The sequence below is a fragment of the Perna viridis genome, chromosome 10 (assembly GCF_037379345.1).
Source record: "Perna viridis isolate PV_CMFRI_1.1 ecotype Kerala chromosome 10, ASM3737934v1, whole genome shotgun sequence".
NCBI classification, from domain to species: Eukaryota; Metazoa; Mollusca; class Bivalvia; order Mytilida; family Mytilidae; genus Perna; species Perna viridis.
Genome location: NC_142454.1, coordinates 13,724,455 through 13,750,504, shown reverse-complemented (window position 1 = coordinate 13,750,504; position 26,050 = coordinate 13,724,455). Strand labels below are relative to the sequence as shown.

Sequence of the window (26,050 nt, the reverse complement as noted above, 5' to 3'; positions counted from 1 at the left end):
TTTTTGCTTAACCTAACGGTTTTGGAGATATAGCCCAGAAACTGCTTTCTGACCCCTATGATCCATTTAAGTAACAGCGTTTATGTTTTTTTCAAAAATTCCCATATCATTTCTATGCAGGCTATCCCAAGTAATATTCATAACAAGTCAGAGAATAACATTTTCTATATAAATTACATTAAAAATAGCAAAAAAAAACCCTTCAAAATGGGCAATAACTTCAACATAGCTAAACATATTAAAACGAAAATTTAATCACAGGTAGATCTCATCATGTTGAACACTTTTGTGAGTCAGAATATGGCTAAACAACCTTAGTAAATCATAAAGTGATTACTCATACTCGTTACCAATCCTAAATCAATCGCGAACTACTCAGAGAAGTGGCTTATTCTTAAGAAATCGTGTTAGTTTAACGAATCTCGTAATTGTTTAAGGATTCATAAAAAATAATTGTGTATGCAGTGGTTATTAAGAGGAGTTGCGGAAAAAAATATGGGCCCTTAGTCGATCAAGGGCAAAACAATTTTTTTTGCAAGAGGAAACCCAAAAAGTCACTTAGATGAGGAAAAGTAGTACTCAAATTTCTTTCAGTAATTTACGAATAGTTGAAGATTTGAAGATACCCCTCCCCTTTTTGGTTGAACAAGGCAGTCCAATGTTTGTCATTCAAAACCCAAGAAGTTATTCAGATGAAAAAACAAAATATGAGGCATACAAAAAATGCATTAAGTGTTAAATCATGTGTGAAGTTTCAATACATTCCATTCTGTGATTTCAGAGGAGTTGCTGGTTAGAACTGGAAACAACAAACGGACAAAGTGACAGCATGACCATTATACACTTCCAGCTTTGAAAAAATAACACAAAAATGTGAAAAAAAGAATTTTTATTATCAAAAATAAAAATTGCAGAAACATATGACCTTGTACATGTAATAAGTTATTGTGAAGTACTTGAAAAACGCAGCAGTGATTTGCAGCACCGCACAAGTTGGTAAACACATCCTGGTGAGTAAACCTGATCCATTTATTCCCTTCTCTCAACCCCAAAACACTGTTTGAAAAATTAGGATATTTGTGGTTAAAGGATCAAATCTGGCTACTTCATATTATCAAATGTACAACTTCCCTAATGAATTCTAACAATGATCATAAAATGTTATTTGCAAGATACCTGTAGAACAAAAGGGCTTTGAAGATTGGTTTTGTCTTCATGTTAGTCATTAATTTTATTTTTGCAAGTGTTCATATTTAATCTATAACTTTAAATCTGTAACAACCTTCTTAACAATCTGTCTTCAAAAGTTAACATATTATTTATAAGATGTAACCTATTTTTTTTATTCTAAATAAATAGTCAACTTCCATCATACAAAATTTCCGAATGACAAAGTATGAAAAATTCAAGGAACAATGTATGATCTACTAGTAGTAAGGCAATGTTTATTGTGATTATGATTTTTTTTAATTAAATGCAACACTGTGGTAATGTCAGTTCTAATTAAAAGTATTCAGTTTGAATAATTGTCCATATTGGTAGTTTTAGACATATATTGCCACCACGTAGATTTGGTTTCATATTACTCAGTGGTTATCATAGAACTAATTGTAGAGATTTCTTTTGACAAAGTAAAACTAATTGGAACTATTTCTACAATTCATTTAAAAATCAAAGCTAATTCTAAAGGACCAAAATCATTTCCTAGATCACAAAATATCCCACTAACTTTTAACATTTTCACTTAATTACAACAAAAAATAGAAATATGTATATAAAAAAAATATAAATAAAAAATTATAAATGGATGGATTCAAACAAAGGCTAAAAATGATGACACTTAGAATTTTCAAAGCCTTCAAAAAAAGAAAAAAATAGTACATAACAAAAAAAACATGCCGATGCATAATTTCAAAAGAACAAACATTTTCTACTAATGATGTAAATTAGAGAAAAACCACCAATACTGAACATTTAAATATATTTATGGTAGATTTTTCATGTAGAGAACATAATGTCTATCTTCAGCTTCATACAATTAAATATAAAATTACAGTTATGCTCAAGCTTAACAGAGCTCGGTTAAGATATCAAAGGACAATAAAACATGATCATATACCCCGAGCACTCATTCTTTACACAATTACACACACTATCATACAATAAATACTTTCATAACAGATAATTGAAGATTGCCTTCAGTGTTTGAGCCCCATGGCTTCTAATGATAAAGGCTTTGTTGATAAACAGACATCAGATAGCAGTAGCTATAGCAGGTATAGTAGGTATTCACGCAGTAGAATAGTATATAGTACATGAAGCCATGAAGTTTAAGCCAAAGCACAGTAATGTGACTTATTTTCTCTTGAAAGAATTACCAGAATGCAAAAATAAACTTCCATTGATTTTTTAAAACGTATTTATCATTTATAATTGGCATTCATTTTTAAATACCAAATACATATGCAACACCAGGCTTATTTAATATATAAAATATGAAGAATTGTACACTGTAGTTAACAATCAATATAAATGTTCTGTTTGTGTAAAGAAAGATACACCAGTTGAAATCACCAGTAGAATCTGAAATTGAAACTGTTTATTTGGACTTATATTCATCACATACGAAGTTCTTAACAAAACAAAAAGTCAAGAAATGTAAACAACTTAACAATAACCATGGCAACTGCTAGAGTGCGAAGTCACTGTAATAATTCATCAAGATTTTGTTGGTCACGTTTTCTGAAAAAAAAAGAAAAAGAAAAACTCTATTGACACATATTTTCATCTATAAGTACTCTCTGTAACACAAAAAGTGTAGGCATATAACACAGACAATATCAGTTCTAGAAGTAGTAATTGGTTTAGCAAATGAATTAAAAAAAAATTAGGAGTAATAAAATTGATACTTTCTGGAAACTTAAAACATAGTTAAAAACATATAAAAGCTACGTGACTAATGACATAGCATTCAAAAATTAGAAAAAAGAAAACTATAAAAAGAAACTCCTGCCTACAAAAATATAAGACGAAATCTTGTATGGAAATGAATAATTACAAAATACATCAAACTACTGTAAAGATGGGGGCAATAAAAGGAAAATATGAGCTAATACATAATGTAGAATACAGGTGGTTATGATATAACAAGGAAAAGCTAAACTAAAATCCTTGATAATTATCATTCTTTCACAGTATTACTATCAAAATTCAAAACAAAAACAAAAAAAATACAGGCAGTTAATAACTATGTATGACTGAACATAGGAATTACTTCATATGAAATGTTAATAATTGGTTTCGTTCTGTTACTGTATTTTTTCACGTTGTCTTCAGGGTCTTTCAGAACTTACATAAAAAGAAGGTGTGTTTAGACATGTTACTGGTATTACTGTATATACTGTTGTATTTGTTGTGTTTCACCAGATGAGTTCTTTTTTCTCTACCCACAAATGTATGGTCTTGTACAATGGCCTTTAATTATGTTTACCTTGAATTATTTCAACTTCATAAGCCATCTTGCACAGTACAATAATTTCTATACTATTTCATAGTAAAACTAGTACCACATTTATAACATAAATGAGTTTAATTAATATCAGTTGTAACTTCGAGCTTTTTTTTTTCATTCAATTTGGCCTGATCTTTTTAATGGTCTGTGATTCACTTCATTGAATTTGGCCTCTTCTCTTCAGTGGTTTGAAAGAGTAATCCAAGGAACCAAGATTCTAGCGGAAATCAACAGAATGTGATCCAGGAACAAAGACCAGACGTGGAAAACAGACACACACAACAAATACAAAAATAACCAAAATAATATATATAAAAGTAATGCAACTCGGAGTTATTTCAACTCCCTAAGACATTTTGCATAGTGGAATAATTTTTACATTATTTCATAGTAAAAGTACAATCACACTTGTAACATAAATGAGTTTAATTCATTTCAGTTATAACTTCAGTTTTGTTTTCATTGAATTTGACCTGTTCTCTTCAGTGGTCTGAGATACACAACATTGAATTTGGTGGCCAGTTCTCTTTAGTGGTCTGAGATTCACTTCATTGAATTTTGATTGATCTTTTTATTGGTCTGAGATTTGGCCCGCTCTCTTTATTGGTCAGAGATACATTTCGCTGAATTCAGTCTGTTCTCTTTAGTGGTCTGAAATACACTACTATTGAATTTAGATTGTTCTCTTCAGTGGTCTGAAAGAGTTATCAAGGAAAACAAGATTCTAGCCAAATTAAAAAAAATGTAATCAAGGGAACCAAAGTTATAGCGGTAATCAAAAGAATGCAATCATGGGACAAAGACCAGACATGGAAACAGACACACAAAACAAAGAACAAAAATAATCAAAATATTACATACAAAGTAACAAAAGTGAATGTGCAACTCGGACTCCATTTAAAAATGGAGCATGGACCAGGTGCATGTCGGTAGGGTAACAACGTCTGCTTTTTCTAAAATCACCAACCGAGTTGCTCATAAAAAGTCAAGTCCAGGGTAGACTACAGAGGAAAGGAAAACTATGACAAGTTGAACAAATCAGTTTTCATGGTGCAGGTGGATACACCATAATGAACCATAATTTCATGATGACGACTGTAGAACTTCTGTATTGACTTCAATCTTGTGGCAACATAACCATTTGTCAAAAGCCAAAATGTATGAAGACTAGCATGATACAAAAAGGTCTGTTTAGTTACAGCAAGTTCTGGCATAACATATGAATTGTGATTTGATACTCAATACACTGGTGCTGAAGGGATGTTATCACAGATAAAGGAAGTTGACAATACGGAATGAAAAGTCACCCTGTTTGTCATAAAGTTTAGTAAATAGTTTTCTTTACTATCGATTTCTAAGTGTATATCAAGATATGAAGCTGACTTCACAGTGTCTGTAATATCTTTATCTCAAGTTCTTTGGGGTAGATGCGAGGTATAAAATCCCCGAAACTAGGGTTGTTTAACAATAATACGTCACCTATATAGTGGAAACTGAGATTAAAAGATCTAGCTAAACAATGTTCCTGCTTTTGGATCAGATCAGCTATAAAGTCATCCTCATAAGAGTGAAGGAATAAGTTAGCAAGTACAGGAGCACAATTAGTTTCCATTGGAATGCCGACCGTTTGCTGAATAATGCAACCACCACACTTGACAAGTATAACAACATCTTCTTCGGTATATTTGGAAGACGATTTGGAATTTTTTTTTTCAAAGTATGAGGACTTGTTTCTAGGTGTACCTTTTTTTTTGGAGTAGCAATAATGTACAATGTTTTTGAGGAAGGATTTTAACTGAGTATGGGGAATAAAAGTATAAAGAGTTGAAAAGTCATAGACTTTAATGCTATTGTATTCTGACAATAATTTTGAATTGAGGATTTTCAGTAGATATTTCAAATTTTTCAGGATCCACATTGAATTATAGCTATAGAATTATACCACTAGCAGAGTAACAAGTGTCGTGGTAGGACTAGAAACCCTCTTTGACAGCTGTGAATGTAGAAGTTAAAAGTTTTGATAGAGGTTTGGTGGTACATTTTACAGATCCAGCTATGTAGTGTTGTTTGTATGGATTCTTGTGGAGTTTAGGAATCTAGAACATAGACAGATCATAATTATTATATTTGGTAGAGAGACCAAAGAGGATAGCACAGACTTATGGTTTTCCACCGTCTCTTCTTTAGAAAGTGTGGTAGCAGTATAGGTCTTATTACTGCTATTTTTTCTAAATCTACCTCTGATGATAAACATTGGATGTAATACGTTTTGCAGACAAAAACAATGTTGTTTTGAGCTTGACCGCTAATACAACAACATATTGTCATGCATAGTATACACTTCATTGCATTTGGCCTGTTCTCCTCAGTGGTCAGTGATACACTTCATTTCCTATACTGTGATTGTTCTAGATGTAAATTAACTGAAGTTGTTCTGCATGTACATTTATGTCTTTTTGCTTTTATGTTGTACATGTGTCACTGCTTTCTACTATATATGTGCAATTAAAATAGTTTCACATCTGTGCTTTATTTAAGCAAATAAATTAATACATCCAAATTGGTCAACTGTATCAGTCAAAATAATGAAGAGATATTTCAATTATGTAGAGGTAACCAGTTCAACCTGAGGAACAGAATAATAAAAGTGCTAATTTTAACATCCAAATATTCAAAAAAGATAAACAAATGGTGGTATATAAAACTGATGATGCATCAAATTCTTTATGATACTTCAGCACAGTCTGCTGATGAGAGTACAGATTTAATCATATGTAAACAGTGTCCTAGCCAGTACAAAATGGAGGGCGCCACGCCCCTCTGCCCCAATTGAGTGCCCCTTTAGTGTCCATCTGAATGGCCCTTTAAGATTTTCACTCTTGTTAATAAATGACCCCAAGCCAATTAAGAAGTGTCACTTTCATTAACTACATCCTGTCATAATTAACCCTCAGGTAAACCTCAGGTAATTATCGATGATCAATCAGCTGACCAGGGTTATCCGATAATGATTGACAAGTAGAAAATGAATCCCGATTGGATATATAACAATTTTATGGACAGCCAATCATTGGTTAATAATTAATTTCTAGTGCACAATTATTTTTACAAATATTTTCAAGTTAACAGGTATAAATTTTGTACAACTACTGGTGAAAACAATTGCATGTTGCACATGTTTGTTTATTCAAAATGTCAGTTACCTCCCTTATAATTTCCATATTTTAAATATGTTCTGTATCTTCAAAAGTTAAGGATATTTTCCATAAGTTGTAATTGCAATAGTTATAGGAAATAATATTCCTTCTACCTACTTAAGATTTTGTTATTTAATTGGAGCAATATTGAATATTTGTAACATTTCGTGCAACATTTCACCTCATAGTATGTCATTAATGTAAAGAATCACCATTAGGAGTTAACACCATCCATGTGCGACCCCACAGGATAGTCAAGGACGATAAAAACACCCTTAGTTAGTAGGTGGTAAGGTAGGAGTTAACATGATGCCTCACTGCAAGAACTTTGACAAATTTTGTCCACACAATAAACTAATCATAGGGAAAATGAATTTGTAACCCTATAAAATGGGAACTAAAGGCTTCAGTAATACATTTTCAGCTCATTCACCTATATATTTATGTGACATATATGATGTATAATGATCTGTTTTCTATAAGCACCTGGTCATCTGAGCATAATACAATAAGGGTGTCATGCATATATTAATCATGCAATCAAATTTACTCAGTTTGCAAATTATGATGCAAACTTGATTTTCAAAAGTTGGCAGGTAAGCAATAAGAATACAAATTACTGACTTAACACAAACATACAAAATCAATGTCCCTTTTTTGTTTAAAAAAATATGCTACGTGTCAAAGTGCCCTCTTCCCTGCGCCCCTCTATTTTCAAATTCTAGCTAGAACACTGGTAAACACACACCAAACAGAGTAACACAAATAATGAAGTATATGCAGCCACACACACAACTTTAAATAAACTTGTGGTGTTGGCTAAATAGCACAACATACTGCAGTAATAATCTTTACGGATATAAAATGCCATAAAAATAAAGCACTTGAGGTAAGCATAAGATTAGCCTTGATGGAAGGGTGGAAAATATCAAAATTCAGCAAGTTGAATTTTTAAATTGGCATTTCAAAGAAAAAAACCCCAAAAAAATTATATAAATACATGAAATATAAAGATTTCAGTCATTTTTAAGGTAAGATGTGCACTAGGGCAGGAGTTAGGCCCTTGGGCTATAATACAGTTTAACTATGACACTTGACTGAAATGGCCACATCGCCATGATATTGGACCCCATTGTGAAGTTGACTACCAAATATCTAATGGTTGTAATTTATAGTTACAGAGAAAAATGCTACGAAAATATTTTCCTATCCCACCGGTTCGTCCCTTCACCATTCCATTAACTGATTTGCACAAATGAATCTGGCTAAAAATCAATCCTGTAATCATAAGTCATTTGACATTGATGTCTCATGAATGAAGTAGATGTTTCACTGTTATCATACACCTGTTGTTAGACATCAGATATATGGGATTAAGCAACAAAGTCATGTTTGTTTAAGTTAATCAAACATGGAAAGTTTTCCCAATATATATAAATATGCATAAACGCATGACTAAAATTCATTCTATTTTGACTTCAAAGCCAACCAATAATAAAACAAATCTAATCTAAAATAAGTCAGCAAAGCATACATCATAGAAAAGAAATACCTCCCAGAAAGTAATTAGTACCTGAAATATTGAACCAAGGCAACCTAATATTTATATTAGATAGCAAGAGCAAAATAGGAAAAAACACTACTTATTGTCTATTCAAAAATATTTCTGGGAATTTTTCATTTCAACCAAAATTCATATAACATCACAATAAATGCAATTTTGTTTTGCATTCCCCAAAGTTTGTACAGAAATGATCATAAGTAGCTTTTTGGCAGATTGGATGTGAAACTAAATAAATGAATTAAAATAATCCATATCTCATGTATTAATATCTTACTTGAAATTTCCTTTTTCAAAGACTTACTTTTTCGAGCTTTTTGGTCTAGATGATTTAGGTCTACTAGATTTGGGTCGACCAGATTTACCGGCTTTAGGTTTCATTGCTTCAGCTGCGCCCTCTGCTGTGTATGCCAAGTAAACATTGGACAGATCTGGCTCTTTTACCTAAAAAATAGAAATATTTTAGAATAATTAAAGTTAAGGAACACATGTGTTGGGCTGAATAGTTTTCCTTACACCTTTTTACACTCAACGGACCATGCTACTCATAATTCAATAAACTGAAGCTATGAAATGTGTTCAATATGTAAGACTTATTATATAGATATCAATGATTTATCAAATATTCCAGTGTAATAAATTTCTACTGTCAAATTTGAAATAAATTCAGTAATCTTACTCTCAGACTTTTTCCACCAAAAGTTCACAACAGGAGTATCAATCCACCAATCGCAAAATTTAAAATTAATGTTGAAAATAGCAATAACTTATGGATTATTATCTACAATAATGATTTGGACAATCAACTAGTCATCATGAGAAACCAAAATATAATCACTTGTTCCAAGAACGCTTGAGGATTTAACTCACAATAGAAACTGACGTTCATCACATTTGTTATATCTTGATCTTCTTGGCACTTTCAATCATATTTTAGTGATTCACTCTTTAGAATTAATTATCCTATTACTAATCAATGAAATATGAACAGTCCCAAATCAAGTTCATGATGTACTTTGTCATCAACTATTTTGACGACTAAACTAATTTAATCATGTATTAGTACTTTGAGAGACTCAGTATTGCTCATCTTATTAAAAGTTTTCTGGAAGTTCACTTGTACTCATTTAAAACTGCATTTCTGTCTCTGGTGTTGTCTACTTGTTTTATTCTATCAATTCATTGCTTACTGTTTTTTTTTTCAATAGTGTTAACTCTAATACTACTCTGGTGCAGCCTTCTATCAACAATTCCATCTAAATATATACTAAGCATTTATTGAAAATGGACATATTTTCTTGCACTGTTCAACCATTGAAAAAATGGGGTAATAGCTGAATGGGTCAAGATAGCATAGGTATAAGATTGTACTTTAAAAACGTGATTCAATGCACCAGATCTAGATGCTGTAAATTTTTCTTTGTTTATGAACTGCATATTTCAATTTAAATTTCAAATTAAATTCCTGATACAATTCTGCCGGTCTGTCTGATACAATATTGGGTGTGTCTCTCAATCCAGTGGCCTTGGAATTATCTACATGTATCCTGATGTATCAAGTCCATTTTATAAATGTAGAAGTCACAGTTACTTAATTCAAAACATATTTTCTTAACAATTGTTTAAGTACAAAATATGTGACATACATGTATTTGTGCATTCCCTATTAAACTAATTATTTCTCATTGAGAAAATAAAACCAAATCAAGATTTTTTTGTGAGAACATCTAAAAAGTGTAATATATATCTGACAATAAACTATTAATATAACTCCACATGTATGTAAACTGAACAAGTAGTCTATCAAATCTTCAAAATGGGTGGCAAGTGGCCTTCAATAATATAATAAGTGTTTGTGAACATCTTTCAAAATTAAAATGTACTGTTTAATGATGGAGAGTTCTACTAATTCAGAGACAAAGAGTATTGTTTTTTTTGAGGAAGTTCATGCTCACAAACATTTTTTTTCCATGGTAATTTTAAGATTTGAGTCAGACAGACACTGGTTATTGGTTGATTAAGCCATAGCATGATAGTTATGACATGAAAATTTTCAGAAGCTTTGTATAAAATTTTTACACCAAATAATATTCTACAAGTTTCACCACTCTTAGGAGATTGGCTTAAATAAAATACCTACATGTAAATGAAAAATCAAGCCTAACTACTGTCTAGCTGACCATACTCACCAAAAGATACTTTAGCTATTATTTCATACGAAGAGTTATTTTATTCGATTATTTTACTATATTTAATGGCAGAATATGAAACAAATTCTACATCCAATGTGGATTTGGAAGCACAAATGGTCCTGAAAAGGGCATACACTCATAAATAAACAATAAAAAGGACAGTCTTTCTATTGAATATACAGGGAAAACTTCCAAGAGACAGACCAAGAAACTGCTGGGGAAGGTCAACAGCACAAGAGATGATGAAAGCAGGCTACACTTGGCATTAGATTAATTACAGTGCCTAGAACAAATTCATTTGGTGGTCTGTGCTCTTCCCAAGTGAAGACAGGCTTAAATCAGGTAAGTCAATGTCTAAAGTCCTATATATCACACATATATCAAAAATACAAAGGAGAGATTACAAAAGAGCTCATCAGCAACAGTATGAAAACACACATACATTCTAAATGCATGCACATGATCAATGTGAGAGCATATACTACTGAAAAAATGGCCAAGATGCTAAAAATGTAAGACAAAATTACCAGACTCCTCTATAAAAGGAGTTGTATATTTTCAGTATTTCTTTAATCTTTGTGCAAAATTTAATTTATGTTGCGTAAATACTTTTTGAGTCACACTTACTATTCACAATAAAATCAACAAAAATTGGTAAGTTCAACATGATCAAAATTAATTTCTCTATAATTATAGGTGAACATCTTCATTATGTATATAATCACAGAGCAGAGTTTGATTAATACTGTTTTCATTCTTTCACAACATACATGTTTATCATTGTTACAACAAAGATCTGCATATCTAAAAGCATGTCATGGATCTATGAGGAATTGATGTAGCAATGACACAATAGTTGCTACATCACTATTTTGTTGAATAAGTATTTTCATGAATCTTAAAAATACATGACTCAAATATTGAATTCTTGTCAAGTCTTCAAAAAATTCAGTTAACTGATGACATATGAATTCATTGTGTGTATTTCATTTTTATTATCATAGTTTTCATGCTGTGTGTTTCATACAAAAAAAAAATGTGTAAAAGAGATTTTCTTCAAATCCTTTGAGTTTTTCCTCAGATTTTCAATTTCAAGTGATTGGAGGAATTTAAGTTGTGGAAGGAATGAAGAATATAAATTTGCTAAAGCACATAATTTGACCATCTTAAATTTTATAGTGATTAAAGTTCCATAACTCTGATAAGGAAAAAGAAGAGAACAAAAACAGAGATTCCTTCTGAGACAAATCTTGTACAAAAAGTAAATATTAAAATCTCTCAGTGTTTTTCAGGTCTTGTACAAAGTTTTGATGGATGAAGAGATTGTGTGAAGAACATATGGTATACATTCTTGTGCCATGATACACCCAACAAAAAAGGGTGAATAATTACAATTAGCTACATTATACATGTAGAAAGATGGCATTTGAACACAAAGTTTAAAAATACAAGAACAAGAACCTAAGAATTGATCATACATGGCCTTTTATATACCTCATTTTTATCTTGATCTTTCTGTTGAGTTTTCATCATGTTATTCCCTGAGTAAGCCACACATTTCAGTTGCCATTCTCCTATATCATCATTCCAATGGACATGTTGCTCAATCATCTCCTGAAAAGTTTAATGAATCAATTACAGAAAAAAGGCTAATGGTAGGTACTTTTAACTGTATTATGGGTAGAGATCAAGAAAACCCAGCACAAAACTTACCACACCAGATTTCATGATTAGCTCAGAGTCAGCAGTCCATAATGCAAGTCCTTTAAAAAATGAAATTTTGACACCTGGCCTATAAGCAATCATTTTTTTCACACATTTGTACCTGCTATGAAACCTTAAGCTATTTAAAAATATAAACATTTATTTGCTTTGAAATATTTTACATGAAGGTAAAATCATATTTTAAGAAGTTAGAGGAAAATAACTTTAATTTATTTACAATCCTTACTTACTTGATATTCAGGTGGTATAAAATTGTCAATGATGACCATCTGTAACTTTAGTTCACGACTGAGCTGTCGTACATTCTCAAGTAAACCTTCCATTTCCCTTTGATGTTCCTGCTGCAGATCAGCTATCTAAGTAAATAAAATTAGCATGTTCATGATATTATATGTATAAATTTGTGATTAATTTAATGGATGAAATTCCAGAAAATTTGAATAAACAACATGACAGCTTGTGGCTAGGTGCATAGGTAAGATACAATTTAAGAATGACTGCATGAAATAAGAGGAAAAAATGGGTATTAAATAAGGTAAAAATAGAACTTTTCCTAATTGTATATCCAATCAACTCAATCTATTCTATGAACAGAATTAAACTGAATATTTACTCACCTCTGATTTAGCTTGCATTAACATGGTCCATACTTTCTTCAGTTTCTTGGTTTTTCCAGCCTTCTCCTCTTGTAAATTAGAATACTGCTCTTCAATATCTAGTCTTTCTTGCTGCAAACCATTATGTATTACAAATTCAATATCAAGGTTTGAAAGAAAACCTTTTGTAAGACATGCAGTGTTGAATGGTATTTTGAAAACTGTTTTACTGTACAGACCTGAATCTTTATCACTTTCTAATTACAGTGTAGGTTTTAATAGGACATAATTTTTGTTTTTCTCTATATCAAAAGTATCACCTACAAAACGTATTTTAGGTCACTATGGAAAAAAAGTACTGGGCAAATTAAGTTGTAATTTTGGTAACTTTGCATTGTTTAGAGGCAATATTGCTACGGCAAAACTCCTGTGTTCAGGAATAAAATCGAGGAAACTCAAATATTCAATGTATAGGAGCTACTCATCTCAAACTTTTCAGTATAATGCAGAGCATGTTTTAATTCAACCAAGTGGTGGTGTCATCTTAATTTGGAAAATATCATTGTCAAAGCTTGAAACCAACATTTTTGTAAATTTTGGAAGGTACAAAAAATCTTAAGTATTGGAGGGTATGTTCTACATAACAAAAACACTGAACCTCTTTCTCCTCTAGAGCTTTCCTGAGTTCCTCCTCTTTCTCCTTTCTCTCCTGTAATTCCTTAGAACTCTCCTCTAACAGCCTCTCTTGTTCTTCAGCCTTCTCCAGAAGATTTTCCCCTCCTACTATCAACTTCTTTTCTATTGCCTGTAACTTCTGCTGTAATTGATCTTGTTCTTCTCTGAGAAAGCAAAAAAAAATAGTGTATGATTTTCATTGGGAAAAAACTTTACCACATCTATCAAGTCTTTCGTCTGAATATAGCTGAAATATTGCTGCTCGGACGTTAAACCCCAACAATCAATCAATCTATCAAGTCTTGGCTAGCTATCCAAAACAATTATTCATGAAAACCAAAGGCCAACTAAAAATCTTCTCAATTCTCAGGTCAACTTTTGTTTCTCATTACTACTTATAATCACCTTATACATAAAACTAGAAAAACTGTGAGCAATGCTAACTAATTTGATACCCTCCCTCCCCCATTTGATAGCATGCATCTTTTGACCTCCATATTGATTTGGATCAATATCTAAAATAGGAAGTGCACAATGGGACTCTGTGAAAGTTTCATTCAATTTCATCCAGTAGTATAGGAGGAGTAACAAATAAGATACAAATTTTTGACACAGGTTAAGAATTTTTCCAGAATCAAAGTGGACCCCTTTTTGGCCCTTTACTCATAAATGGTTCCAGTTACAACAATCGATTGTAGACTTCCTTTGCAAATATGGCACTGCATGGTACAATTTCACAGAGATCTATGGCAAGCCAAAATGAGCATTTTCTAAAATTAAAAAATGATTTTTTTATATTACAAATTCATTTTCTAATATTACAAATTGGATTTCTTATATCACAAAACACTTTTTTAATATCAAAAATTCAACTGAATTTCTAACATCAAAAAAACAATTTTTTAATAAAAGAAATTGATTTTCTAATATTAGAAAATGGATTTGTCGTATTCAGTTACTATTTTTTAATATTTGAAAATCATTTTGTAATATAAAAACATGTGATTGATTTTCTAATATTATAAATTCATTTTCTAATATAACAAATTCATTTTCTAATATTACAAATTCATTTTTTAATATTACAAAATGTGTGATATTTTATAATATTACTAAATCAGGAATTTGTAATATTAGAAAATGAATTTTTAATACTACAAATTGAATTTCTGATATTAAAAAATCTTTTCTATTAATAAAAAAATGACTGATTTTGTAACATTATAAATTCATTTTCTAATAATACAAAATGTTGATTTTTGTCCACTTTGGATTGCCATAGAGATCCATTCCCTTTTAGTCAATTCATTGTCTGGATATTAAAAAAATACTTGTCTCTGAATCCTTCAGGGCAATTAATTCTAAAACATTTCAAGTCATAACCTTTTAAATCACTCCCAGCCTTTTTTTGATAGTACAACACTTTGTGGTGCAATTTCGCCGAGATCATTTACTTATAATCAAGTTATTGTCCAAATATCATGAGAATGCTTGTTTCTGGCTACTTTTTGGCCCTTAATTCCTAAACAGTTTAAGTCACAAGTGCCAAAATCAATCCCAGGCTTCCTTTTGTGGTATGGCACCTTGATGTATAATTTCATAAAGATTCATACACTTGTACTCAAGTTACTGTCTGGAATCCAAATTGTCATTAGACAAAGACACTGATGATGGCATGATACCATTATACAGCCACAATTTGCAGTCATATAAAAAAGTAACACTTTCATAAATCTTTCTGATGGTGAATAATGTAAAAAGCACCTTCATCACTTTTTGGGGTAAAATGCCTCCATTTCACATTGGTTTCCAATCAAAATGTCTTAAAAACCAAGAATTAACTTTGTACTGCCTTAGCACGAACTCATTATTGTTCTATCTTAAAACTGATCACTTTTAAATTATCAATGACACCAGATACAGTAACAACACATATACAATGGTAAATAAATCAATGTTATATAACATAGATACATGTATATGCTGCATGAACTTGTTTTCTTCAACAAAATACAAAATGTAGACCAAACACAAGATAAATTCGATCAAACCTTACTGGTGTTTCTTTAATTCTTCTTCTTTCATCTCTAACTCGTGTTTTACTTCATCTCTCTTCTTTTCATCCATATCCTTCTCTTTTTCTAACATCTTTCTATCTTTCTCTATTATTGACTGGATTTCTGCCATCTTTTCTTTTGATATGGTGGCCTTCTTTCTCCCACCTATTACAAAAATGTTATTACTTCAACAAAGAAACAGCAAAAGTTTGCAATTTCGAAAGAGCAAGGTTGTATTACTTGGCCTTTTAGGTTAATCATACATGAAAATATCACAGAAAATAAATCTCTACTATCATTCATCTTATTTTCATACCTTTTTTATTTTTTTGTTAATTTACTACCCATTTAAAGCTCTAAAGAAGTGAATATTTTGCAAGGATCCTATTTACAGTAAAACCTTTCTTCCCAGGGAAGAAGACAGAGGACATTAGAGCAAGTGAAAATTTATGTCTATGATTTTCATAACCATCTCTCATCAGTGGAAATCAGCATTAACGTTTTTAGTTATAAATCCTTAGTCTTGATTAAAACCCCAACATAATGGGCATCATTACCTTTGGAGGTCTTCTTCTTTCTCCTCTTTTTGACAACACCATCATTATCTACATACTCCTCCTCTTCTGATTCAGATTCAGATCCACTGCCCTCATAATCAGATCCTACAACAAATCATAGAATATTAGATGGAGAAAGGCTTATCTTACTAAAGGTGTCCAAGGGCAGACCCAGGATGATTTCAGGAAAAGGGGTGTAAACTGGTTATTTTCAAATAAACTGTATAACATTGAAATCTTACTTAATCAAGCCAAAGGTAAAAACTATCTTAACCATTGTATAAATGAAATTTAACCTTCTTCCAACTGTTTCCTTAATTCTTCTATTTCCTTCTGGAACTGTCTCAGCAGTGCATCCTTTGGATCCTCATTAATCTTAGCTTTATTCTTTATATTCTTGGCACGGTTAGCATATCTTAGTGTACTTATTGATTCATCAAAGTTATAATCTGCAGGTCCTATGTTAGCAATCTACAAAAAGACAGAAAGTAATTTCAATATAAACTACCTATATCTGTAAAATAGGCAATTAAAGTGCACTGAATTATCATAAAACTGATATACAGACACAGCTATTAAAGAGCTTTATTACTTCTTACGAGACTAGCCAATTCATAGCCATTTATTTATGGTACTGTGAGGCAAATAGCATCGTTGTATAGCAGTCAAAGTTGCTGTATTTTTTTTAAATTAGTTTTTAGTTGGATGCTGTGGATTCTAGAAAATCACCAAAAAATGTCAGTGCATGACCTGACTGACAAAATAAAAATATTTGAAATAAAATATCAGGAAAACAAGCTATAGAAGTTTAAATATATCACACATATGAAATGTGAAATACTGACAAGACTGTAGGGAGCAGGAAGTACTTCTTGAAAACAACTTACTATGAAACTTACATAAAAAGTTCTCAAAACTTTTAAAAAAGTATGCAAACAATTTTTTGAAAGCCTCGTGCCAGAGTTTATCAGAAAGCACCTCTACATAGTAAGCAATGGAGATTAAAAATTAAGTTTTACCATAGCAGTTTTAGAGTTTCCTCCCAATGAATCCTGTAGCAGTCGAGTAAGTTTAGAGTTTCTGTATGGGATATGAGTACTTTTACCATCTACAAGGGACGAGATGACATTTCCCAGTGTTGATAAAGACAAGTTAATTTTGGTGGCTTCTTTCAGTCTCTGCCCAGTGGCACCTGTCTTTGCTTGTCTTTCTGAACCCTGAAAATATTAAAAAAAAAAAAAGTATATCTGACTTTATTTATTTACTTTATTTTTCAAATTTAATAGCAGTTTGTTTACTGTTTGATTCGACTTTCCACAATGTACATTGAAGGAGTATATGATGTAAATACTTATTTCCTATAAGAAACAAATAAAGTGTAAAATTCTTTGATTATAAACTTTTAATTGACTTCACCAAAACTTTAATAAAGTTCTTAAAATGTATTTAAAAAGGTACATGTCACATTTAATCTGTTACATAAAACATTACTAGGAAATATGAGTGTACATAGTAACAATCTCAATGTGATACAATAATGTATCGAACATTTAAACATGTATAACATACATATCCCTTTATAAGATACAGATAGGACTGCTTTATTTTGCTAAAATAAGTTTTACAATAAACAATTTTTCAAATATTAAAGAAATGAACTAGGTGCAAGAATATGGACATACTTAATATTCAGGTATAATTTCTAATTAATTAAGTAACAGTCCACATAAAATTCAGACACTGCCAATGGTTAAGTGATTCATGGTGCAGAAAAACCCACCAATCAAACAATGCCTTTTTAGTTTACATATGCTATACTTTCACTGAAGGACAATCATTTCTGCATTCAAATCTACACTTTAGAAAATCATACATTTATCTCCCACTAAATTAAACCAAATCAAGAACAACAAATCTTGCAAAAAGCCAATTTCATGTACAATTTATATAATTTCTCAAAAGTGCAACAACCAAATGAAAAACTAAGACTGGTTATGTGATCAGTAACTGTTTCTGAACAAGAAATAAAATTGTATTGGTGAGTTTTTGACATGCATGAATCACGTCCAGTCGAATTTTTATAAAGACAGATACTTAAAATATTTCACAAGAATTAAATGAGTCTGAACTACAAGTGTTGAGGAACGGGCTTCACCATTACATTTAGAGTGCAATATATGCAGTAAGTCACATAATTTTCCTTTAACATGATCACTATTCAACTAATATATTCGGCTACTCAGCTGGTTTTCATTTAAAAGTGTAAAGACATTTATATAGAACTTAACATACAGCCAAATCAACGAGATGAAGCTTCCCAGCTCTGACATGGTGTTTTCCATCTGGTCCCTTTTCACTACATTCTACAGTAACACTAAATATGGCATGGGATCTAGAACTGTGCAAATTCATGTTTGTAGCTCCTACAGAACCTGTACAAAAAAATACAAAAAAGATATACAGTAAACCTACTAATTTTTTACTTCATGAGGTACAAAATCCTGAAAATGAATTGATGTGCTTATATCAGAGAAAAGGTGTTAATCATAATGTAAATCGTAAAAAAAAATAGTAGCAGTGAAGTTGAACTGATGTCCTGAAACTTGATAATTGGTTGGTTAACAGTACTCAGTAAACTTATAACGAAAATTCTTGATACATAAATCACCCTAAGAAATGAAAACAATACTGTTAACTTCAGTCAAACGTGTGGCATTAGTACATTGTTTCATGACCAAGTTCACAAAACTTTTGTTTCTATCTTTGTACGGAATTTGTCAATTTCTTATTATCTTTTTTAACAAATCCTAACTCATTTTGTCTTATACTTTTAGTTAAAATATCAAACAAAATAAATGAGTGATACACTATTTCATTGAAGGATACATGAAAACTGTTTGTGCTGCTTTGCAATAATCTTGTATGTATCTGACATCCCATATCACTTACAAACAAAATGCATTTTAAAATCAAATTTTTATCATAAAGAGAGTGGAGAAATATTTTAAATCAATCATAAGATGACGAAGAATCTGTTTCTGCCATGAAATCTGTAGAAAGCTTAGGAAAAGTAAAAAAGGGGGAAACCTCTCAAAGAAATTTGGCACTGCCCAGTGGTTAACTTGTCACATTCCTTCAGAAATTTATGTTATACCTTACACAAATAGAGAACCTGTACGTACAATAAATACTGAGGTAATAGTAGGATATTTCCTCACTTTATCATATCAAGTTAACATTAAGCCAAATTATGAATTCTGAATACTCACGGTGGTTGTTGCCAAGTGTCATGATTCTGTCCATGTCATCAGCATTGTTCACAGCAAATGCTGATAAATCTTTCACATAGACACCCACATCTGGTCTCTCTTTCACCTGTAGAAATTATATATATTTTATTGTAAAGCAATATATCTTCTGCATAGAAAACAAGGTATAGTCAGCATGCAATTTAGGATCAAAATCATCATGTTTTCAAATACAAAAACAAATTTTTAAAATGTTTGTATTATTGTACTATAAAAGGGTTATTGCATTAATACTGGGAAAAATTATCCTCCGTAGAATTGTATTGCACCCACAAGCTTGTGCCATATAAAATTCTACTTTCACAATATTACCAAATATTCATGCAATAAGCCTATAGAATCACGTTTTGAAGACATGGCAATTCATTAAAGCCATACAGTAGTCCTTTTTCAGATTGCTATAGTGCAAAATAGCATAACAATCTTATCTTCAAGTTAACTTCAACTTTTTTTTCACAATAGCAGGGTGGTAAACAAAGATAATAACTGCTTCCTTATTATGAATTATTACTCTCATCGTATTGTTGCATTCTCATAAAACATTTATCTGTTTGGTTTGTCTATGGTTACACTTACCTCAAGTCTTTGAGATTGGTCCTTACTTAATAAATCTCTGACTTCTTCATTGTAGATTTCTAAGTAGGATACTCTTACCAAAAACCTAAAATCAGACAGATAATAAAAATAAAGAACAGAGTATAAGTACATGTTGTACTGAATAGCGAGTAATTTCAGCAGTTGCCAGATTTTGCAATTTGCTCTAGATCTATGAATGTGGGTATCAAATTTTTGTGATCTAGTTTTTTTTTGCATCTTCAGATTTGATGAAATAAAAATTATATTTAAAATATCTGGACTTAAATTTGGCTAGCTTTTATTCCACTATTCCCCAAACGTCACGAATACAGCAAAAATTTGAAACTTATGATAATTCAGGGTTCTCCATGGCTTCTTTTTGCATGGCGCTGCGCCATGTGTTACTTTCCTTGCGCCATGAATTCAAAACGAGCCCCACGTGTTCATTTGGTGTGCACCATATATTCAAAATTGTGTCATGCATTGCAAATCGGCACTGTATTTCCAAATTACTCTTAATTATTAATCACCTATACCTGTCATAAATCCATATGATTGGTGCGTGTGTGTATTCTAACAGTAGTTTCAAGGTTTTAATTGGTAATTTCTGGGGAATTAATGTGTCAGGGAAAGAAACGCGTGTTAAACACATCTTGCACCTGTCAAATTTCATTTTATCACCGTTGGCAAAATCAATAAGATTAAAAAAAGCTGAATGATTTTTTTAAATATACAAAATTTGAAAACTTTTCATTTAATATTATAAACAAAGTATAGAAAGTATCAAGGGTTTAATTCAATTTGATAAAGATCGATGTGATCTGAGAGGAAGGAAGACGATCTTAATTTATACAACAATGTCTTAACGATCTCTGCAATTATCTGACAGAGAAAAGAAGTTCAGTTTTCTGAACTTTTATGAAAATGTGATGGATTGACTCCCAAAAGTTCTAAAGGATTGTTTAATGACACAATTCGGACGGAAACGATGTTTTACTGTCTAAGTTCTTGTTGTTTAATTATAAAGAACTTGTTAAGTACACGTGGTTCAATGGTATAAAAAAAATGACCACTCTTACCAGTGGTTTTAATTTATCTAGAGCTGTGGACCTATGGTCAAGCCTAGGAAAGGAAAAACTTACCTTGGTATAATTAAAATTGACCATACAGACAGAAAAAAAATACCATTGTTGACTAAATATGTTACATTCTACCTTACCATACATTTATTTGCAAATTATTTTCTGCGCGAAAGGACGTGTTCCACAATGAAAAGAGAGTGAGCCATGTGTTCATTTTGATCCATGGAGATCCCTGTAATTTCCAACCATACATTACAGTAGTGTACCACAAAGAATGTAATGAAACTTGGTGGTGCTTCTGGAAAGAATAAATATTCAAGAACTTCTCCAAGATCCTGTACAATGTCAGTAATAGTGATTTATTGGACTAACAGAATTTTGATAAGGACTGAAATGAGGTTCTTCTCAGACCTTAAGCTATTCAGTATTTGGTAAAAGTATCTGAATGATAGTACTCACTACAAACTGTTGTTCATTTAAATGTGTAAATATTTCCAACCATGACTTACCTTGTATCACCCTCCGCTTTGGCTATTTTACCAAATATATGGGCAAATGAATTAGGAATAACGCCTCTTAATTCTGGAACAGCTCTAACTCCTTCCATTGTGAAAGTTTTACCCGTACCAGTCTGTCCATATGCAAATATTGTTCCTAAAAAGATAAAAATAAGAACATGCATTTGTTATGATTAAATTCCTGTAAATGGAAACCGTGAAGTAGAAACAAATTAGAAACCTGTTTGGATGATTTTTAATGTAAGTATTGCATTTAGGTGGATGACAAAAATCACTTTAATTCTTCTCAATTTATATTCTGAATAGTACATGATTGATTGTTGGGGTTTAACACTCGAGTAGCAATATTTCAGCTATATTCAGGTGAAAATAATTTATGAACAATCCAAAAATTTTTGGCCGGCACATATTCTGGCTTTGTTAATACCCAAATCTGATTAAGATTTTATTTGGTGAACAGTATGATCGCTGTACTATATTTCATATTTCAAGTATCTAATTGGTTCAAAAAGTAAACTATTTCCAATTATTCAATTTATAAAAAAATATTCAATATACCAAGTGATTGAAAATATTTCAAATACCAATGCCCCCAGTGGAGCCTTAAATTTCACGGTTGCTATTACATTTGTCAAATAAAATTCAAGGTTGTAAGCCACATCGGTAAGATTGTCAAGGTTAAGCATCATTGGTGTCAAATGATGTCAAAGTGAACTTAATACCAATTGCATAGGAAAAAACTCGCCTGAAGTTATGCTTACTAGACTGATAAATGAATATCACATGTGAGGGTAATGAAGTGATCTGAGACTGCTAAAGGGAATTGATTCCCAAAGACAAATTTTGATATGTTGGAAGTGTATAAAATTTACCAGAGATGTAAAAGAATTTGGTCATTCAACAAGAGCCAATCAATGAATAATAACTATTTACCAAAATTGGACGTTGTGAAAGCATGTGATGCTTACCATTTTCACACAGATTTTCAATTTGTATGATTAAAAACCAATAGTAAAAATGGTGTATAACATTGATATGAAGGACAACCATTTCAAGGACAAGGGATGTATTAAACTCTCAAAATGAAATAAATTCAAATTAGCATCTTATGGTGATTAAGTTTTGCAGCAGTTTGGTGAAATTCTATCAACTCATTCTTATATCGGGGAAACCAAATATGGAATAAAGGAGAGGCCTAAATCTTATATACCCTGTACCAACAAGTCTTATAAACCCTGTAGAAACAAGTCTATATCACAACTCATTAAAAAGCAAATACACAAAACCCTTGTAGTCTGTAATGAATCCTACCATTGTATCCTTCTAATACAAAGTCAACAATGGGTCTGGCAGCCTGGTTGTAGAGGTCAACCTGTTTACAATTAGGTCCAAATACCATATCAAATGTAAATCTCTTTGGAGGTTCTCCATGACTTCCATTAGGATTAGTTACTTCAATACTTCCACGAACTTCATCAACCTGCAAACATTTTTAATTTCATTATCACAGTTGATGAATTGACTTTATTTAACTTAATAAACTGAAAAACTAAGAAAGCTTATCAATACAAAAATAGTACCAAAACTCAAATGTGAAAACTCAAACTTTTGCTGATATAGACTAAAAGATACACCTAAAATTTTCACTGGTATCATTTTCATACTTAAATTGCTAGTATGGTAAAAAAAAAACCAAACAAAATACATGTACATTGTACAAACTGTGATATGTACGTGAAGGTTAAGAGGAAATTCAAACATCAACAAATATGTATTACAAAACAATGTGTAATGAAGTCTGTGTAATTTTTCTTCAGGTCATACCTTAACACACAGTGAACAGCCCTGTGAAACTTCATTTTCATTCATAGGACGACATCTCACACATACTCTTACATTATCATCTTGTTTTTCCTGTCAATGAAAACAAACAACAAAGTGTAAGAATGAAACACCAAACATGTTGTAAATCAACTTAAGTAGTTATAAACATGATAAACAATGAATATGATCTTAATCTTAATGATCCATGTTAAGATACATTTAAGTAAAGGAAATAATTTCCAGGGTATAATGGTATAAAACAAGAAGTATATATTGACTCTTCTGTTGGCATACCTTCAAATTGGTTAAAATCGGGAAATGCCCACAGATGAAATGCTCACAGACCCATGTGGAATCTGGCAGTAGGTAACTGCAAGAGCTTACAGAACAACCTAGTTACTATTAAGACAGTCACAGAATTCCATTGTCAGTGAGTTCTTCGTAAGTATGGGATCAATTATTTTTTAATAACCATACTAATAGTGGTTAAGGACAACATGCAAGACCCATGATTTAGTAGTTAATATTGTTAAAAACTATTACCTGTTATCATTTCTAGACTGCCATGCCCTTAATACAGTAGTACCCCTGTCAGAAAGTACACCCCAAAATGTGTATTAACCTGTACCTGACCAAATTCCCCATACCGACATCACTATAACGCTGATTTTTCTATTACTATGAGGAATTTTATACTGAAACTTGGTCCTAAAGCTCTAAATGATGTTTTAAATCAACTGAAGTTAAAACAAGTTAAAAAAAATATCTATTATATTTTTAAACTCAGTAGATTTTATATTCTTAAAAGTCCAAAAATGTGTAATAGACAATTATCGTACTTAACAAATGATTGCATGACTATTTCTCACTTTAAAGTCTGATTTTTATGTTTAACTGAAAACATTCAGAGGTTAAAACTTCACTTTTAGACTTTGGATAAAGTTTTGAAAGATTTGATACTGTTTTTAAAAAGCCATGTCAAGCTTGAATTCCATACTGTTCTGGGGCATGAATCATCATACTAGCAAATAATAGAAACAACCTTATCAATAATGAAAAAGAAAGTCTCATGATTAGTATAAGTAGAATCTGATGCAATTTTAATTTATCTCTCCTGAATAATATTATAGTGTTCTAACGTGAAATTTATAATAAAATTGTACTAATAAAAAATACCAGACTTTGATTTTGGAAACGGCAATTTTTGGTTACACAAGGATATATATATATATAGCAAGGATTGGAATCTTGCCCAATTTTACATAGTACGATAATCAATATGTTGCATGGGGCGATATACAGCGATATTACTCATAATGCATTTCATTGATGCTGAGCGTGCCCAATTTTTTCATCATGATAAATGTAGGTATTCTGACCCATATGGTTTGAAAAAAAATTGAAATATCTCACCTCAAGTTGCCTCCAGACTTTTTCAATGTTTTGTTTTGATCATTACCTCAATTCGAGACCTTAATCTCTAATCAAATTTTCAATCTGGTCCCACCTTCAAAGGCTTCTTCCCTCATTATTTAAAATACAATTACTCCTTTTTCAAAACCCGATCAATCGTCATAAATTTTGTTTAAAATTTATCAGAAATGGTACGAGGATGTATATAAGGAATTCTAAAGCTGTAGCTTTCCATGCTTCTGTGATATCAACATTTTTATATGTCTTAGTTTTGACTCCTGACTGCGTAGCCCCGCCTTCCAGGGCAGTTCCCTCCTCATTTAAAATTCAAACTTCTTTCTCAAAACCTGAACAGTTGTCATAAAATTTGTTTTAAATTGAACAAAAATAGTCTGAGGGTGTATATAAGAAATTATATAGCTGTCGTCTCCTAATCTTTCATGATAGAAATGTTTTCAATTGACCATTACTGCTGGTATAAAAAAATGGTGGCCAGAGTCAGGCCCTCAAGAAAGGTATTGCCTCTTCAATTAAAATTCAACTCCTTCTTCATAACCCTAATAATCATTATACATTTTGTTTTAAATTGATAAAAATGGTCTGAGGGTATATATAAGGATGTTTATAGCTGTAGATTCCCCTGCTTTTGTGATATCAATGCTTTATATGACATAATTTGACTTCAATAGAAGCATAGGTGGCAAGCAGCTGTGGTGAGTATACTGAAATCTCAACACACAAGATATTGCGATAAATTACGAGATGTGAATCTTTCTATATTTAGCTCCTTGGGTTACACATTTTCTGTACTATAGAAAATAAAAAATCAAATAAAAATCAAATTTGTGAGAAAAAAAAGGCATTTTAAAATCACTGATTCTATCCTAGCAATCATATCATTTTGTAAATGACTACAAATCATCGGCAGGAAACACCTCATATGTAATAATGAAGAAATCGTCAAAAAAGTGATTTGGGTACCGTATGGAGGAAAAGTTGGTACGGTTTACACGTTTCGGTATATGCACTGTCACTAGTGTCAGTGTAGACTATAATTTGTCATTTCGACATTTGTCTACTCTATTTTTACACCATAAATATCTAAATTAAACAGTTCAAGTATTTTTCTTCCATTACCGGCATACTGTATGACTCTCTATTGCCTACATCAATCAATACATGTACAAGAATAGAAAAACTACGTCCGAACGAAGTGGAGTTCGATGTGACAGAAGAAAAATGTTGATTACTTTTGAAG

At 31.4% G+C, this 26,050-nt stretch overlaps 1 protein-coding gene across 3 annotated transcripts; it reads right to left on the bottom strand.

The window, feature by feature from the left end:
- Positions 1-872: 872 nt before the first annotated feature.
- Positions 873-26,049, bottom strand: LOC148604619 (kinesin-like protein KIF3A). Of its 3 annotated transcripts, XM_088548202.1 has the most exons (18): positions 25,930-26,045; positions 23,380-23,469; positions 22,867-23,035; positions 21,547-21,691; positions 19,956-20,040; positions 19,341-19,446; positions 18,364-18,503; positions 17,091-17,288; positions 16,368-16,542; positions 16,072-16,176; positions 15,514-15,679; positions 13,441-13,621; positions 12,804-12,914; positions 12,417-12,542; positions 11,956-12,075; positions 8,574-8,713; positions 8,261-8,281; positions 2,461-2,742 (listed from the first exon to the last, which is right to left on the bottom strand). In XM_088548202.1, exons 1-17 carry the CDS (start codon positions 25,933-25,935, stop codon positions 8,275-8,277), a joined length of 2,070 nt encoding a protein of 689 aa, XP_088404328.1. In that variant the 5' UTR covers positions 25,936-26,045; the 3' UTR covers positions 2,461-2,742; positions 8,261-8,274. The 3 variants fall into 3 exon arrangements, with proteins under 3 accessions (XP_088404326.1, XP_088404328.1, XP_088404327.1); XM_088548200.1 differs by lacking the exon at positions 8,261-8,281 and having other exon boundaries at positions 873-2,742; positions 25,930-26,049; XM_088548201.1 differs by lacking the exons at positions 2,461-2,742; positions 8,261-8,281 and adding an exon at positions 4,010-4,162.
- Position 26,050: the final 1 nt, after the last annotated feature.